General features: G+C 45.5%; 1 protein-coding gene across 1 annotated transcript in view; it reads left to right on the top strand.

The window, feature by feature from the left end:
* PLEKHG1 (pleckstrin homology and RhoGEF domain containing G1) overlaps positions 1-16,405 on the top strand; it is a 112,683-nt gene that overhangs the window by 24,363 nt on the left and 71,915 nt on the right. The window contains exon 2 of the mRNA XM_081094267.1: positions 14,897-15,402. Within this exon, the coding sequence (XP_080950393.1) occupies positions 14,897-15,402 (506 nt within the window). The remainder of the gene's footprint in view (positions 1-14,896; positions 15,403-16,405) is intronic.

A 16,405-nucleotide genomic window follows, 5' to 3' on the forward strand; every position in this document is an offset into this window, starting at 1 on the left:
GCAAGGTAAGGGTGGGCCTTGGAGAAGTGTCGTGATTAGTGATCTGTGTGTGTGTGTTTTCCAAAATTCTTATGGCCATGCCTCAATACAGACATTTTAGTGCAATCGGGGATGAGGCCTTGTATTTTCAGCTGGATAACTTCAGTCCTGGTAACTATTTATTACTTACAGTTAGGTTTCCATTGTTAGATTCAGTATTCCCGGATGCACAAAAAAATAGTATTTTCATTTACTGTCTCCTATACTTGAGTGCTTTTGTCTGCCTTACACTGTGTCTTTTGCTGAGAGTAAACACTTCTTAAATTTGTGAAGACAAACTCACCATTCAAATTATTTCACTTTGAAAATAGTCCTTTTTTTGGGGGGGGGGGGGGAAGATTAGCTTTTTTGTTTGTGTAACAAAATATATAGTTTGCTTTGTGTAACAATAGCCAGGCAGAATTCCTAGCCGGTGACATTGCCTGCGTTTACAGTAGAGTGTCTGGAGAGGGTACATGGGTTTTTAATAAACAACACTGCAGTGCAGAGGGCGTTACTGCATTTCATCTCAACTGCAGGAGGAAGGCCAGCGTGTCCTCCTACCTGACATCAGTGGGTGTGTGACACCTCTTGGCATGGGATCGACTTTAATATTTACCATCGACTCCGTGGTATGCGCTTATACAATGTAGTCACATGCCTTTTTCTTTCAAAGAAAAAAGTGCTAATAGACTGAAAAAAGTAAGAATGTTTTGGCAGTGTCCTGAGCTTCGGAAAACAGTTGGTTTTACCATTTGTCTTGGGACATTGTCACAATGGCCATGTCTTAAATCACAAGATAAATAGGTCCACTCCTCCCCCAGCACTTAAGTTGTTACGCTCCATGTATAATATAGGGGTTGTGTTTGTGTTTGGAAGTAGCCCGTATAACTTCTAGTGCCGTTTTTATCTGAAAACGTGAGATTATTTTTTACGTCCGCCTTATCCAATATTGATGATAGGAAGGGAAATCTTGGCTGGAGTGAAAAGGAGTGCGTGCCTTCGCCCCTCTCTCTTTCTCTGGGCCATTCTTTCATCCTTCATTGCACAGCTTCTTGGAGCTGTTGCCTGGCTGCAAAGTCAGCAAAGTATCTCAATTAGGTCAGACCTGGGCAAGCCCCTAGAACTGCAGGCTATTTGTGCTCGGCCCCTCTGCCTCCCCTGTCCCTGCAGACACCCCCGCTCCGGCCTCCTTCCTAAAAGACCTGCAAGTCCCTCAGAAGGATATGCAAGCTAATTCACATACTGGGACAATAACTCCATCCCCCTTCCCAGAGGACATTAGTTTCAACTGAGGGACTTTACCTGAAACTAGAAAGAGTTGGTTTCTCATCCGTTTTTCATCATAGCATTTCAGGCCCCGGGGCAGATTTCTGGGAAGGGATGTTTTTCAGTGGCGGGACTCTCTGGTCCTCCTCCAGTTAGGCCACAAGCATGGCTTGCACTCGCCTTGCTGGCTGGATTGTGTCCTGCTGGCTGCAGACATGTCCTGTGGGTGCTGGGTCCCCACTCCTGCTTCCTGATTGTGTAACTGGTGCTGCGAGGGAGCTAACAAGGGCTGCTTTCCAGTAAGAGGATCTTTTTCACTTAATGAGGCATAAGTGTGCATCTTATCTGTGGCCGATCTCACTATCTTTTTAAAAATATATATTTTGCTGAGCAAAAACAGTGTTTCCACCTACTGTTCATATCGTCAAATACGCTGTGCAGCACGGGCCGGCGAGGATGCCATGCTTATGCCTTTCACATGTTTGGGGATGCATGTGGCTGCATGCATGAACGTCCAGACACCTGCCGGCCAGCGTGACCTGTGTGTGGGATATGAGGTAGGAAGGACTAGGAAGAAAACCATGCAGGGCTGAGGCGAGCAGAAGCCCTAAGCAAATACCCAGGCCCCGAAGGCTCCTCTGCACTCAGGTGTGGAAGAGCCTCCATGTTGGCCAAGAGATATAACTTTCTCTTCCCTTTTTTCTCTCCCTGCTCTTATGTGTCTGCATTGTCCCTCCCGGGGCCCTATGCACTTTCAATTGTTCATTCATTCAGCAAATAGTACTGGGATAAATGGAAAGGCCAAAAAAAAAGTGTGTGTTTATGTGTGTGTGTGTGTGTGTGTGTGTGTGTGTGTGTGTGTTCCTTGCTCTAAAAAAGCGTCTCATTTAAAAATTAGATTCACAGTACCGTGGCCCCTCTGTGATTGTAGATGCAACACAGGGTAGTTGCAGTTATTTTCAAATGATATATGAAAGGTCTTTTCTGATACAAGTCAATGACTTTACTAAAGCAAGAATCGCAGGCGAACTAACAAGTGGCTGACCCAGGGGACCACATATGGCTTGTGCTGTCTCTTCACAGCTGCCTCTCAGAGCGGAGGCACTAATGCAATGTCATCTACAGACTGCCCAGCATCCACACACCACATAGCTTTGCTGTTTTGTTCACCTGTAATGTACACAGCATCTCTCAGAAATGGCTTTTAAAAAATGTTTCTTTGAGATATATATATATATATATCTCCAAGTCCTGTGCAATAGTACTTTATGGGAAGATAAAAGTAGTGAAGGGACTGTGTGCGATACAAGGATATACACAGCCAAGAAGCCAGCAGCCTCTGTGTATTTCTGTCTAAGAACTGAGATCTTTGTATCTTCCACATGGAGCTCTCATCCATAGGAAGACTCCCTGCTTCCCACGCTGACATTCCAGGGCCTGAGAGACAATTAGGCAAGAATTCCAAATGAGACCACGCAATACTTTAAGTGTAATCAACAGCCATTCAACAATGGAAAGGCAATGGCTGGAGCTGGTGTGGAAGATCTGATGGAGCTTGTAAAATCTGAGTTGACACTTGGTTGAGTAGAAATGGATGAGTTGGACATGGGTCTGGGGGACGTCATTGGGGGAGGGGGGTAAGAGAGATCTCTGGGTCCTCAGAATGGAGACTTAAGAGTCCCCACAGCCCAGGAGAACCCTTCCTCTCAAACTCCCTTTTCAGCCTCTGTAATGTAGTGATTTCCACCAAACTGGTCAGTTTGTTGACGGAGAAATCATTGCAACAAGTTGTCTTCTGAACTAGATGATACGTTTCCATCCAAATGGCTTACTTAAATAGCCCTGTGTATGTTTATCCTTATTTGAAGGAAATGGGCATTAAAACAAATGATCCCATCGTAGTTAGTTTACAATCACTTAATAAATGGTTATAGGAAAGATGACCAGCTAATGTTATTTTCCACAACCACAAATGAAGGTTCTAAATAGAACTTCCACGTACAGGACTGTGATTCTTAGTTGAGTTATAAATGTCTATACATGGGTATAATCCATATTTTGAGTTCTAGCTCCCTGGAGTGCCGGTATCCATTTTCAATAACATTTTTGGACATCTGAAGACCTTCATCTAGAAGTCAATATCTTTTTCAAGTGTGAACCTTTGGAATCTTTATATAAAAATAGATAAAGTACTTTAAGATGGGCAGGTGGGCTTAGGAAAATCAAAACCCAAAATAATTTGAAGGTCTCTCCTACTGAAGTTGGGAGTTAGTCATTCTGTTTTTATTTCTTAGCATTGATGAATATAAAATCACAGAATGCAACTGTTTTTCTAAGAAATGCCTATCAGTTTACATTTTAGGTACTTGTCTTTAGATAGATTTTTGTATACCATTTTGAAAAAGTCAAGCTGCAATGTATTCCAGTTTCACTTTGCTTACTTAAGACAAGTTCAATGTCTTGTTAACAGAAACTAATATCCAAAATTTTTTCAACTGTGTGTTATTCACAGTCCTGCCCCCACCCACCCCCAAACTTCACTGTGAAACTTAGGTTAAAGATGTGTCCATTTACTTTGAAACAAACTTATAATTCAGGAAGTGAACTTGAAAACACCCAGAGATCTTGCATCTTTTGTGGACCTTAATGAGAGCGGTAGCCGGGGCCAGGAAGGTAGAGCCGGAGCAGTGCTAGGCCAGCGTGGGTTGTGTTGGATGTCCGCAAAGGAATGGCCGGCGCAGGGTCCTGCTCAGCGAAGTGTGCGTTTTCAACTCACCCACAGTGGTGTCTATTGTCCTGTCTCTCAATTGAATGATGTCATGTTTCGTTTGAGGCTCTGAGTGATGCTGAAGTCTGTGGTCTGCACACTAGGGGGGAAAAGGCAGCAGAAACTTGCAAATCAGGTTTTTGTAAAGCCTTTGTGTGGCGGGTTTTGAGAGATAAAAGCTGACTCATGCAATATTTCCACGGAAGGAGCTGCACAGACTAGTAAAAGCTTCTTGTTTAACCTGCCTGAGCCTCCGGTGAGGTCACTGCATCAGCTGAAGGCAGACCTGCGGCTTAGCCCGGGAGAGCACAGGTAGGTGCTAAGGCGACTGCGCCCCAAGGGAACAATGCCTCCTCCCCCCCCCCCCAAACCTGTCGCTTCCCCCATGGAGCAGGGGGAGCTCATCCCCTGCGGGGAGATGCTGTCGCAGGGGGGGCTTCTCCCCTCCCTGCAGGACAGCAGCTTGCCTGGATGGGTTACAGCTGTTCTGCTCTACATGCGATCTAAGAAAGGAGTTATTCAACAATGGAATTAGTCTAGAAGGGGCTTCTTTTCTCCTCCCTCTGAAGGGCAGTTGGTTTTAAAGGGTGTTTGTCTTGTATTGGTTTGGTTTTGACCGTTTCTTAAGTGAGGGGGAATCTCTAGGGGGCTGATATTTGTGATTCTGGGGAGCAAGCTGAAATCTTAAGTTGCCACGCATCCCGTCCTCAGCACTTCACTGTGCTTTCTTTGTGAGGCTCACACGGGCTTAGCTGAGGGACAAAATAAATGTTTGCCAATTTTAGGCTTAGCAACTGTAGTGACGAAATTTACTCTGAGGCTAGCGGTAACCAGAGTTGACTGAGTAAATGCAGTCTCCATTTTAAGTGCGCATTGGTAAGAAATACTTTTGTTAAGAGGAATGATTGGGGAGAAGGAGGCATGGGTTGTATTCAGGGCTGTTGCAGATTGGAATCTGATTTTATTTTGTTTTATTATTCAATTTTAGGGATACTAATCTATTTGAAAGACGTATATATTCAGCATTCTTTTTCCTTAGTCATATTGAACATTTAAAAAAATCAGTTCTCTTCATTTGAAAGATCTCAGTATTTGATACAACTTGAGGTTGTGATTTGAATTTCTTTACCTTTTTCAGATCACAAAAATAACACTACTTGTTGAAGCAAAGTGGTATTTGCAGATAAATACCCAAGTAAAAAAGCATCTATTCTCTTACTTGGTAAAAACTAATGTTAGTATTTTACTATATACCCTTTCGATCTTTTTCTAATGTGGAAAATAGATAATGTGACATTTTAAAATCAAAGTTGGGATCACATTGTGCGTATGTTTTATAAACCACCCATTTCACTCAACTGTGCGTTCTGGCCATTTCTTCACCCTCACACCTGTGAAAGGACATGGCATCTCCTAGTTTTCTATCGGCCTCTTCAGATGGACTGTTTACCCAGATCTCTCTTGTTGGACACTGAATTCGCTTCCTCCTTTTTCTCTGAGAAAACTTTCGGTGCGCTTTATGGGTGGATTTACTTACTCGGAGTGCCATTGTTCGTCACTTGGTTTCTTCTCTTCTTCCTCCTTTTTTTGAAAAGGAAGTGTCCTTCAGCCTCATGCCTCCCTCTGACGGCACAGAGATGTTCTGGAACTGTGCGTGCTCACAGCGGATGGAGCCTGCACATGTCACCTCAGTGTTGGTTTCTGTCCTGAGACTGCTGTTTCCACGCGAGCAGGAAGGGGCTGTTCAAAGGGAAGCTGGCGTGTAGATTATTATTTAATGTAAGTGTAAAGCAGAGTTTTGTGGCCTTTGGAAAGTCAGTGATATATGTTTTATTACCTAACACCTGGCATTAGCAGGAGGTGGGAGAAAATTGCTGTTTTGTGGTTACTGCCTGTGCTGTGACGCCAGCGAGGAGTGGGCGCTGGATGCAGCGGTAGCTTTATAAGGTGGTTATTTCAGGGTGGGAGTCACGTCCTGGAGGTTGGCTGGGACCGGGAGAGTCATTGTCCAGCTGCCTAACTTACACCAGAGGAAACCAGACACCCAAAGACTGCAATCCGCACGTCGATGGCACAGAGCCAGGGCAGAAATGCAAATTCTCTGTTCAGCGGAGACAGTGTTGTATCAGAACCTAACTTCTGGCTGGTCCTCTGAGTGTATTCTACACACACAGTTGGACCCATATCCATCCTTCACACACGCACCTACTCTGTGGGTCCCTTGGGCAATGGGTACTGTGGGCTTTGCACAAGGAGCTCCTAGTTAGGCCTCCTTTTCCTGATCTCTAAGCTCCCTTCCTGCCCTCCTGCTGTACGCATCTGCACCCACGTACAAGGAAAACTGGACTCGAAACCAGAAACCACAGTCTCTGATTCACAGTTCAACTCTGACCACAAGTTGCCCAACCTCTCTGTTTATTTTGTTCCACCTATAAAATGTCTAAAAGTAATGGTGTGTGAATGGACTTGGAGGCTTGGTTTTGTGAGACCGTTTGTAAGGATAATTTTGATAGAGAGGTACAGCAGTGGCATGTTATGGCTGGGCTGATCTGTTGTAACAGACTGTTGGGGTTCTCCTTTGCTGCGTAACAAATCACTCCAAAATGTCGTGGCTTGAAAAAGTAACCGTCATTTATAGCCTCTCAAGGTTGCTGAGAGTCGGGTTCAGGAGAGGTTCCACTAGGGGTTTGGACGCAGCCACCCACGAAGTTGCCGTCAGAAATGACAGGGCTGTCATCCCAAAGGCTGCTCCCCCACATGCCTGGTGCCTGTGGGAAATGTGCAAACAGCAGGGACCAGGACAGCGGGGGGTCCTTGAGCGGCTCTACGTATCAGCGTGGTCTCCACACTGGTTTCTCCAGCACATCACCTTCAGGAGGGCCAGACATTTTAATGTGATGGCTCAGAGCAGCGGTCGCCAGCCAGTGGTCCGTGAGCTCCGAAAGGTTGGCGACCACTGCTCTAGGGCAGCCATTTTCAACCGGGTGCCACAGGAATGGTGAAAACATGCAATACCTGACTGTTCAGTTACTGCCCTGAGACTGCTGTTTCCACACTAGCGTGACCTCTTTTCCCTGAGACTGTCAAAACAATGGCAGCAGCCAACACAACAATAGCCATCCGGTGTGAATGAATCAAGATTATACCTTTTTTTTTTTTTTGTCAGATCAGCCAAAAATATATTTTTTGGTGTGCTGCAGAATTTCAGTCATTAGTTGGCGTGTGCCAGGAGATGAAAAGGTGGGAAATCCCTGCTCTAGGGCCTGGGTGCCAGGTCCCTGGCTTGGGCAGGGTCCCTGCCATGTCTGGCTTCCAGGGGGAAGGGGGGCGAGTGGAGGAATCAGGTCTAAGGTTTGAGAAACATGTTCCAGAAAGACATATTTCTGTGCTGAGCATTGGCCACGTGGCCACACCCGGGAGGGCGGGCGGGGGGGGGGGGCGGCGGGGGGAGGGCGGCTGGGACGTGTGCACAGTGAAGACTATTTGCTAAGGAAGAAGGGGCCTGGGTTTCGGGGGGCAGAAACAGTTCCCTCTGAAAGTAAAAACACAGCCCATCGTTTAGCTTTCATCTCAGCCCACAATCTCCTTCACCTCCCACACTAAACCACCACAAACAAGCTCACAGTGAAGATCAAAACAGCTGCATTTGTACCAAAAGCCTGAAGGGAATTCCCTAAGGTCCTCTCTGACCCCAGTGCATGCCTGTGCCCTCCAGCCTGGAGGTTCTGGAGTCACCCCGCGGCTAAGGCTGTTTGTCTCACTCAGGAACGGCCTTGCTCCATCCCTGCCCGGCTGCAGTGGCCCTTGTACCCCTCAGTTCCCATAGCGGAGCATAGGAATCAGTGAGGAACCTCCCAGGAGTCTTGGGGGCGTATCTGAATATTTAGTGTCAGACTGCACCTCGTGCAACCTCTCACCTCTTGTTTTAAAAAGAGCATTCTTGCAAAACACTGAACGATCTATTCTTGACCTTCTTGATCAAGGACTTGCTTTGGGGCAGGCTCAGAGAAGCTGGGAAATTCCTTGGCAAGTGGAATGGGGAAATGGAGACAGATAACTGAACAAACTGTCCAGGCAGTTTACCGCCTGATACAGAAGGTCACCAGGGGAGAAAGCCCCAGGTAACAGGCAAGATGGGTGCCGCCCTCCCCCCCGGGGCAACCTTTCCTTTCCTGGCATATCCTTTTCTCCCTAGAGATAACACCTAGGCCCCACGTGTGCTTTAGCTCCAGGCCCAAAAAAGCAGCAAATCCAGGTGGGCGGCAGCAAGACCACCTTCAATGACTTTATGACCTGCTCTGGCACTGGCCAATCAGTGGAGACCATGACTCTAAAAGGACATAACCTGGAAAATATTCTATTGAAATCCTCCCCTAAACTCCCAACCTTTAAACACCCTCAAAATGAAGGTCCTGGCGCATGCTTCCCCTCCCAGGAACATGCCCACACCTTTCCCTTCCTCTCTTCTTCCCCCACAGGTGCGTATTTCCAAAACTCCAAGGGGCCCCACGAGACTTGCAACCAGGGGAGCAATGGGCAGCGGCAGCTTGTCCAGGGCTCACCCCTGAACCTGTCTCCAGGGCCCCTTCTCTCTGACTGCTCAGTGAGCCAACGCAGCCCTGTCTAGTCTCTCTCCTGTTGCTTCTTTCATCCTAGGCCCTTCCTTGTGTCACTGTCCCCAGATTGAATAAACATCCTCAGAAAATCACCTGGACTCTTATTGCAACATCTTCCCTGCAGGAAGTCAACAACCCACACACTGCAGGCCTGCCGGCCGGAGGCAAACCCACTCCAAGCCCAAGCTCCGTCCAGTAACAGCTTTACTGGCTCTTCAGTGCAACAAGATTTTTTAAAAACTACTCATTCTGGAAATCTTTTTAATTTATAGAAAAGTTGCCAAGATAAACCTAGAGTTCCTACCCACTCTTCATGCAGCTTCCCCTAATGTAAACATCTTCCATGACCATAGAGCATTGGTCAAGCTAACCTGTGAACGTGGTAACAAGATTTTCATTTCTTCATTACCAAAACAGCTGCAAATAAGTGTGAAAATCATGTTTCCTAGAATGAGCACTCTGAACTTTAGGAACATGTGGACTTGGAGACCTGGCCGGGCCCTTAATGCAAGCATCATGTCAGTATCATATAACACCAAAGGGCTATTTTATCTGTTGAGGTATCCACTATGTCAGAGGTGTGTGGGGGAGAAAGGTTCTCCTCAAATACCTGATGTTGTCTTTGAAATATATAAATGAGTATATTTCTCTTTTTTAAAATATATTTTTATTGGTTTCAGAGAGGAAGGGGGAGAAAGAGAGAGAGAGAAACATCAATGATGAGAGAGAATCATTGATCTGCCACCTCCGGCATGGCCCATAGTGGGATAGAGCCCGCAACCCGGGCATGTGCCCTGACCTGGAATCAAACCGTGACCTCCTGGTTCATAGGTCGACGCTCAACCTCTGAGCCACGTGCCAGTCAGGCTATTGGTGTATTTCCTATAACTTTGACTCTTAAAAGATGTTTGGGTCTCTGTTTTAAATCATGAAGTTGGTTGTGTATAGCTCTGAGGCCCTACCAATATTTGCTCTGTATTAACTGACCTTTGCTGGCTGATAGAGTCACTTCTTGCTTATATTTTCGTCTCTCTCGTGCCTTCCCTCTTTGGGCAATTTGCAGGCAGTGTAACAGGGAGCTACATCATTTTATTCATTGGTCTTGAGCACAGCAAATTCTCCTGATTTTCATGCTTGTCCTGCCAAGGAACTCGGTTAGGTGTTTGTAGTCTGGAATAGCAACGAGCAGAATTTGGAAGTCCTGATCCCTCCTCCGTCGCTGCTGTGCAGCTCTGCCTGTGAAACTGTCCTTGGGAGCTGTGACAGGAAGTGGCCGCTGTGGGCCCACCCGTCCCCCCTTCAACATGTAAACACGGTCACAGGAAGCTTGGGCTTTACTTGCCATGGAAAGTTCTGCCTCAACCCCAAAGCAGCCCGAGAGACAAGTTAGAGCCACAAGAGCTGTGTTTGATTCTGACAGTGACGTTCCAAAGGAGAGCAGTTAAAATAATGGAAGTTTGCAGAGCAAACAAACACAAACCATGGAGTTAAAGCTCTTTCATTTAAAAAAAGAAAATTAGAGAGAGGGACCCATCATGAAGTAAAATGTGTGAAAGAGTATCTACATGGTAGCTGTGTCGCCGTTCTTCTTAAATTGAAGATGGCACAAGAAGGAATATTTATTCTGATGGCTTTTAGGCTGATGGTACTTCCAGCCATAAGAATCATTAGGACTCCAAGGCCCCTGGACCTGGGCTTCCACCACCACCGTCTGTGGGTTTACGAAGGGTCAGATGGACCAAGACCCTCAAGGTGGGTGGAAGCAGCTTATTTTAGGGTGTTCATGGTCACAGCACCCCCTGATCTGGGCCCTTCGCCATGCTTGGCAAGTTTGCAGAAGATGCCCTATTATTAGCCCTGTATCGGGGATTAGGAGAGAAGGAGGGAGAGGCGATGGAACGGAGAGGAAAGCAAAGCATCAGATTACCCAAGTGGTGGTACAACCTGCCGACATCTTTCACTCGGGGAAGAGGGGAAGGCTTTCCTGCTCAGCAGCGTTCTGGCTCGTGTTTCAGCTTATCATGGGAAGTCAGCTACCTCCGTATCTAGGATGCAGGGATGGATTGTCTCCCAACTCCGTTTTGGCCAATTCGTAACAATATTGTGTACTAATGAATGGAGCTTTTTTTTAAAAAAGGGGCACATTTTGAAATGTATGCACCTCTTCTTTCATTATTATCTAAACAGAGATTGATAAGGAAGTAAATGTAGCTCTTACAGAATCATAGAATCATCTAGAATATCCTAGATCAGCATTGTCCAACTAAAATATAATGCAAGCCACATACATAATTCGTAAATTTTTAGTAGCCACATTAAAGGGGAGTAAAATGAAACAGTAAAATGAATATTTAGGAGATTTTTTTTAAAAAAAGAAAAGCAAGTAAGAATGTATAGACTGCAGCAAAAATATACCTAGCAGAGTGAAACCAGGAAGGGCATAGACATAACAGGAGAGCCTAGGCGAGGCTGCCTTAGCTCACTGGGAAGTCAGACAATAGGGGGCGCTGAAGACAGGGTCCAGGGGTGAGCCTGGGATGCGCTACCACTGCCCATTGTTCCCCTGGTTGCAAGTCTCAATGGAGTCCCTTAGAGGTTAGGGGATACGTGCCAGGGTAGGGGGAGGAGACAGGGAAGGGAATGTATCCAGGAGATATTTCATTTAACCCACTACTCCAAAATATTATTTCAACATGAAATTAATATAAAAATTATTAATGAGGCATTTCATACTCTTTATTGCATAGCATGCTAATTCTTCGAAACCTGGTGCGCATTTTACACTCACAGCACATTCCAAGTCAGACTAGTTGTATGTCAAGTGCTTAATAGCGGCATGTGGCTACTGGCTGCTGTGTTGATCAGTACAGCACTAGAAATAAATATTAAAAGTCAGCGAGTTGCATTTATGAAGAATAGGCCAGACAGGGTGGAAATCTTAAATTATTTTGAAGGAGGTGAGGACAAGACTAGACAGTTTTTATGAGGTGTATTTCCTTACGTGAGAAAACTGTAATTATCTTCTAAGCAATGAAATAACATGAAAAATGTTACCCATTAGCATAGGCAGCCTTATATTATTGCCATTTAAAGCCTAACTTTAAATATTTCACTCCTGTCATTGGTAATTTTGGAAGGTGTTTAATTTGGGGCAGTAAACTTGGCCAACTACTACAGCCACCAAATAGCTCATATTCTGTTTTCTGAAGGGCCTGGTTGGCAGGCTGAGGAATGGGCTGGTCGGTCCAGGGTCCGAGAATACTGCTGACCCTTGAACAGTGCGGGGCCTATGGGTGCTGACCCCAGCCCAGTGGACAATCTGCACGTAACTTTTGACTTCCCCAAAACGTAACTTGTCCCTCAGAATCTTCAGGGGATTGGCTCCAGGACCCCACAGATACCAACATCCACAGATGCTCAAGTCCGCATCTGCAGGCTCCCAAACAAAACCAGAACAGGCATTTATTTTAAAAGATCTGTGTGTAAGTGGACCCACACAGTTCAAGCCTATGTAATTCAAGGGTCAGCTGCATGGCCTGGCAGTGCAACATGTGATTCCTTCCTTGGAGCAGGGCCCAGTTCATGCTGCTGGTTGACTCTGCCATGAAGCGATCCCCCCTTACCCCACCTTGCCCGCCTCTGAAAGTATAAAAGGCACTGTCACTCCCGGCTGCCCAGCATGGACTCCTCTACAATCACTGCCAATTCTTTGTTCCTCTTTCATTCCTAGGTCCTAATATTGGCTGGCTAACTAGAGTGAAAGTAAGTAACAAATGAGTCTCGATCATGTCCATTTTCACCGATCCTGACAATGAGCATTTGCCAAGAGTTATATAACTATTAAATATAGTTTTCTGTACTGGAGAGAAGGTTGATTCCTGTCTAGCCAGAAAACCATAACTTGCCCTGGAAACCAGTGTATGCAGATCTATGGGGGAGGTTGATCGAGAGACTTCTGGTGCCCTAGCTTCATAGACAGGATGCCAGCTTATATTTGGTCCCAACTCATAGCCTCATTCGACCCTTGGGACCTTGAAGGATCTCCAGATACTTTCTGAGTTAATGCCCAGTTGTGAAAGTGTGATGAACCTCATGGTTATGGTTATGGTTATGGTTATGGTTATGGTTATGGTTATGGTTATGGTGGATGCCAGAAAGAAGAAAACCTTGTATCTGCTCCTACGTTGAACTGCCCAGGACTTTCTTAACATCATTCCCCAATGTGGGCAAGCATCCTTTGCAGCAGGCACCTCAGTGCCTGGCTGCTGCTTGGATTTTTGCCACCCTCAAGTTGGATCATGCTTTTTAGGGCAAGTGCATTTTAACTACTATAACCCATCTGTGTTTTATAGGCCATAAAGTTGTTATGGGGCAAGCAGAAAGAAGATTGCAAAAGCTTTAAAAATTCGTGGCAAACGTATACCACGTGGTAGTGGTTGTGCTGATCAATTACTCATTTCCCACACTTTCTTACCATGCTTCCTTGTTGACCCAAGTTAGTTCCTGTATTTTACATTCATTAATTTTAATATTTGCATTATAACTTGGCACTAATATTTGCCACGGATAGAAACTCTCCAGAAAAAGTCAGGATGCAGACTCAATGGATTCTTTATATTCTAGAAATATTGGTACCAGCTGTTTCGTGACGTTTACTATAGAGTGAAATAAAATTCCTGTTCCTTTTAAAAGATGATCATTAATCTATATTCTTACTGTGTTTGTCTTGTTTTAACCTTCCAAACGTAAGTTTCTAATTCTCCAGACATAAGTTTCTCTTCTAATTCTCCAAAACAAAATAAACATGGATTTTGGTAGTAAGACAATCTACCAAAATGATATTAATCACACTGTTTATTACAAGGCTTTTTGTTTCTGTAAATCTGGGACCTCATCAAGGGGGGAAATGTCCATCCTGCCTTACACATGAAGATGTTTGGAACTTTATGTTTCACCAGAATAGCTTTGGAACGGTGAAACCTCATGCAGGACCTTATGGGCCTAAGAGTTCAGTGCTATGGGCACTAAATAACCTTTAGACTTCGCAGATATTCTCTGCCCATACCCTCTTCTAAACACAAGCAGCCCCGTTTCTTTCAAAATACATTATCTTCTTATAATTGAATTCCTATGTTTATTAATAACTTAATTATATGATTCCATTGTCATGTTATCTAACGTTACATGGGGGGTATTGTGGTTAATGAGACATGCTCTGTAACAGCGTAACTCCATATCTACCACAATGGAATGTCGGCTTCCAGGTAGAGATTGAGAGACACGTGGTGAGCGGCTAAGTTTGAAAGGGGGTGTGGGTCTCAATAGTTGGGTTTTTCTTGCCCAGGATTAGAAAAATATGAACCATGCGACACTTTCTCTAATGCTGTTTACTAGTAAAATGCAAATTGTCAGCATCCGTCGAGTAAGTAGCAGTGGTCCCAGGATGGAGGCTTAAACCTTTGTGAAATTAAGGTGGAATGCCCAAAATGAAGAACAGTGTTTCGCAAGCTTCCATAAGAATCGCCTAGGGCAGTGATGGCGAACCTTTTGAGCTCTGCATGCCAGCATTTTGAAAAACCCTAACTTAACTCTGGTGCCGTGTCACGTATAGAAATTTTTTGATATTTGCAACCATAATAAAACAAAGACTTATATTTTTGATATTTATTTTATATATTTAAATGCCATTTAACAAAGAAAAATCCACCAAAAAAATGAGTTCGCGTGTCACCTCTGACACGCGTGTCAGAGGTTCACCATCACTGGCCTAGGGTGCATTTTAAGTCCATGAGAATCAGTTGTGGTGCTTGTTAAAGCTATAGACCCCTGATGCCCTGACCCTTGAGCTTCTAATTCAGAAAACCGGGACCAATCTGCATCCGTTAGTCATCCCAGGTGGTCCCATTCTGAGGCGATGGCTGCAGGGCCTCACAAACCCTAACGCGTGTGCACACAGCACCAGCATCTTGTCCAAATGCGGACTGAGGTTCAGTAGGTCCGGGTGGCGCCGGAGACCGCATTTCTAGCATGGTCCCAGGTGACGCTTTAGACCCTCTGACACCTTCCACGGTACCTCTGCATGTCCTCCTGTAACTAGCTCACTGCCTCCTCGTTTTTGACCCCATGTATTTGGGGTGGGTTTTAGCCTTTACATTTTCTGTTTGATGTCGTTTTAAAATACCTTGCTTATCTCGTCCTTTTTTCTTTTTTCCTTTAATGCATTTAGATGTCCACCAGTTGCACCTTGATGTGCCATTAGCTGTAACCGAAGACCCGGATCCCAAGACCACAGCCAAGCATCCCCGCTGCCAAGAACGGAAGACGATGGAGCTCTCGGACAGCGACCGCCCGGTCAGCTTCGGCTCCACGTCGTCCTCGGCTTCTTCCCGGGACAGTCATGGCTCCTTTGGCAGCCGAATGACCTTAGTTTCCAACAGCCACTTGGGCTTGTTTCCCCAGGATAAGGAAGCAGGAGCCATCAAACTGGAGCTGATTCCAGCCAGGCTGGTTTCCAGCAGCGAGCTGCAGAGGGACAGCCTGGCCGGGCAACAGAGCCCAGACACGGGCAGCGAGAGGCAGCCCTGGGCCCAGCGGAGGGTGGAGGCCAACGGGGCCACCAAAACAGGTGCTGAGTCGGCCACCAGCCCCAAGCTCCTCTACGTGGACAGAGTCGTTCAGGAAATCCTGGAGACGGAAAGGACTTATGTGCAAGATTTAAAAAGCATCGTAGAGGTAAGGCAAGCTATGTTTTTTTTTTTTTTAGTTTGTTTTGCAGGATAAAAAAGCTTGCAACATAAAAAGCAAAGCCAGCTGTGGGGGATGTGTTGTCTCCTAAGATGCAGAAATGGTGTGAATGTTTAAACAGGTCGTAACTGAAGAGAAACCCTAAGGCAGTACTCACTGTGTTAGAATCCTCTTAATGTTTGCATTAACGAATTGATCGTGTGTTAGGAGCAAGAATGATGATACCAATGCACTTACCTATGTGTTGTGCTAACAACTCCTGCACCAGGGGTCTGAGTGCCTGGCAGATAGGGGAGCGGACAGGATGGAGGAGGGCTGCAGGCCTCCTGAATTGCAGGTGTCATGTGTATCTGGACTGCGCCCATCAGGCTATCTTCGCCCTGATCACAACTCTCTACTGGTGTCCGGGATTCCAAAAGTACTGATACCTGGGTCCCACTTCTGGAGACTGTCATTTCATGAGCCTGAGGTGTGGCCTGGAGGTGGGATTGTGAACGCTCCCAGGTGATTCTGATACGCAGACAAGCTTGGGAACTGCGGCTGTAGGCTGTTTCGGTGTCGGTTGGCATCCGGTGGAAAGTGGTGACGGGTAGAGAAAAACTGTGGGCTTTGTCTTGTCTGGGGAATTTCTGTTCACTTTTGCAGCGAACACGTTTGCATAAATTGTTTGACTGTGCAAATCGAGCTCCGCTTAGGTGCCAGCTTTTGTACTCTGGAAATTCAGTTTTTAACTTGACTTTGATTTATAGGTAGGTTTTGAAGGATTAACTAAGACTTAGCAGAATAGCACAGATGTTAACTCATTCACAATTAATGATGAAAATGTTAATATTTTAAAGACATACTGTAAGGCTACATTCACTTTGCTTCCTAGTAATATACCAAATTCTGTCATTTGTTAGTGCCTACTTCCTGTTTTAGACTTTTATTCTGAAATGTTTCAGAAAATAGTAGGACATTTACTGATGAGAACATTCCCCACCAAATACAT

Source organism: Myotis nattereri (assembly GCF_964212035.1).
Source record: "Myotis nattereri genome assembly, chromosome: 6".
Lineage (NCBI taxonomy): Eukaryota > Metazoa > Chordata > Mammalia > Chiroptera > Vespertilionidae > Myotis > Myotis nattereri.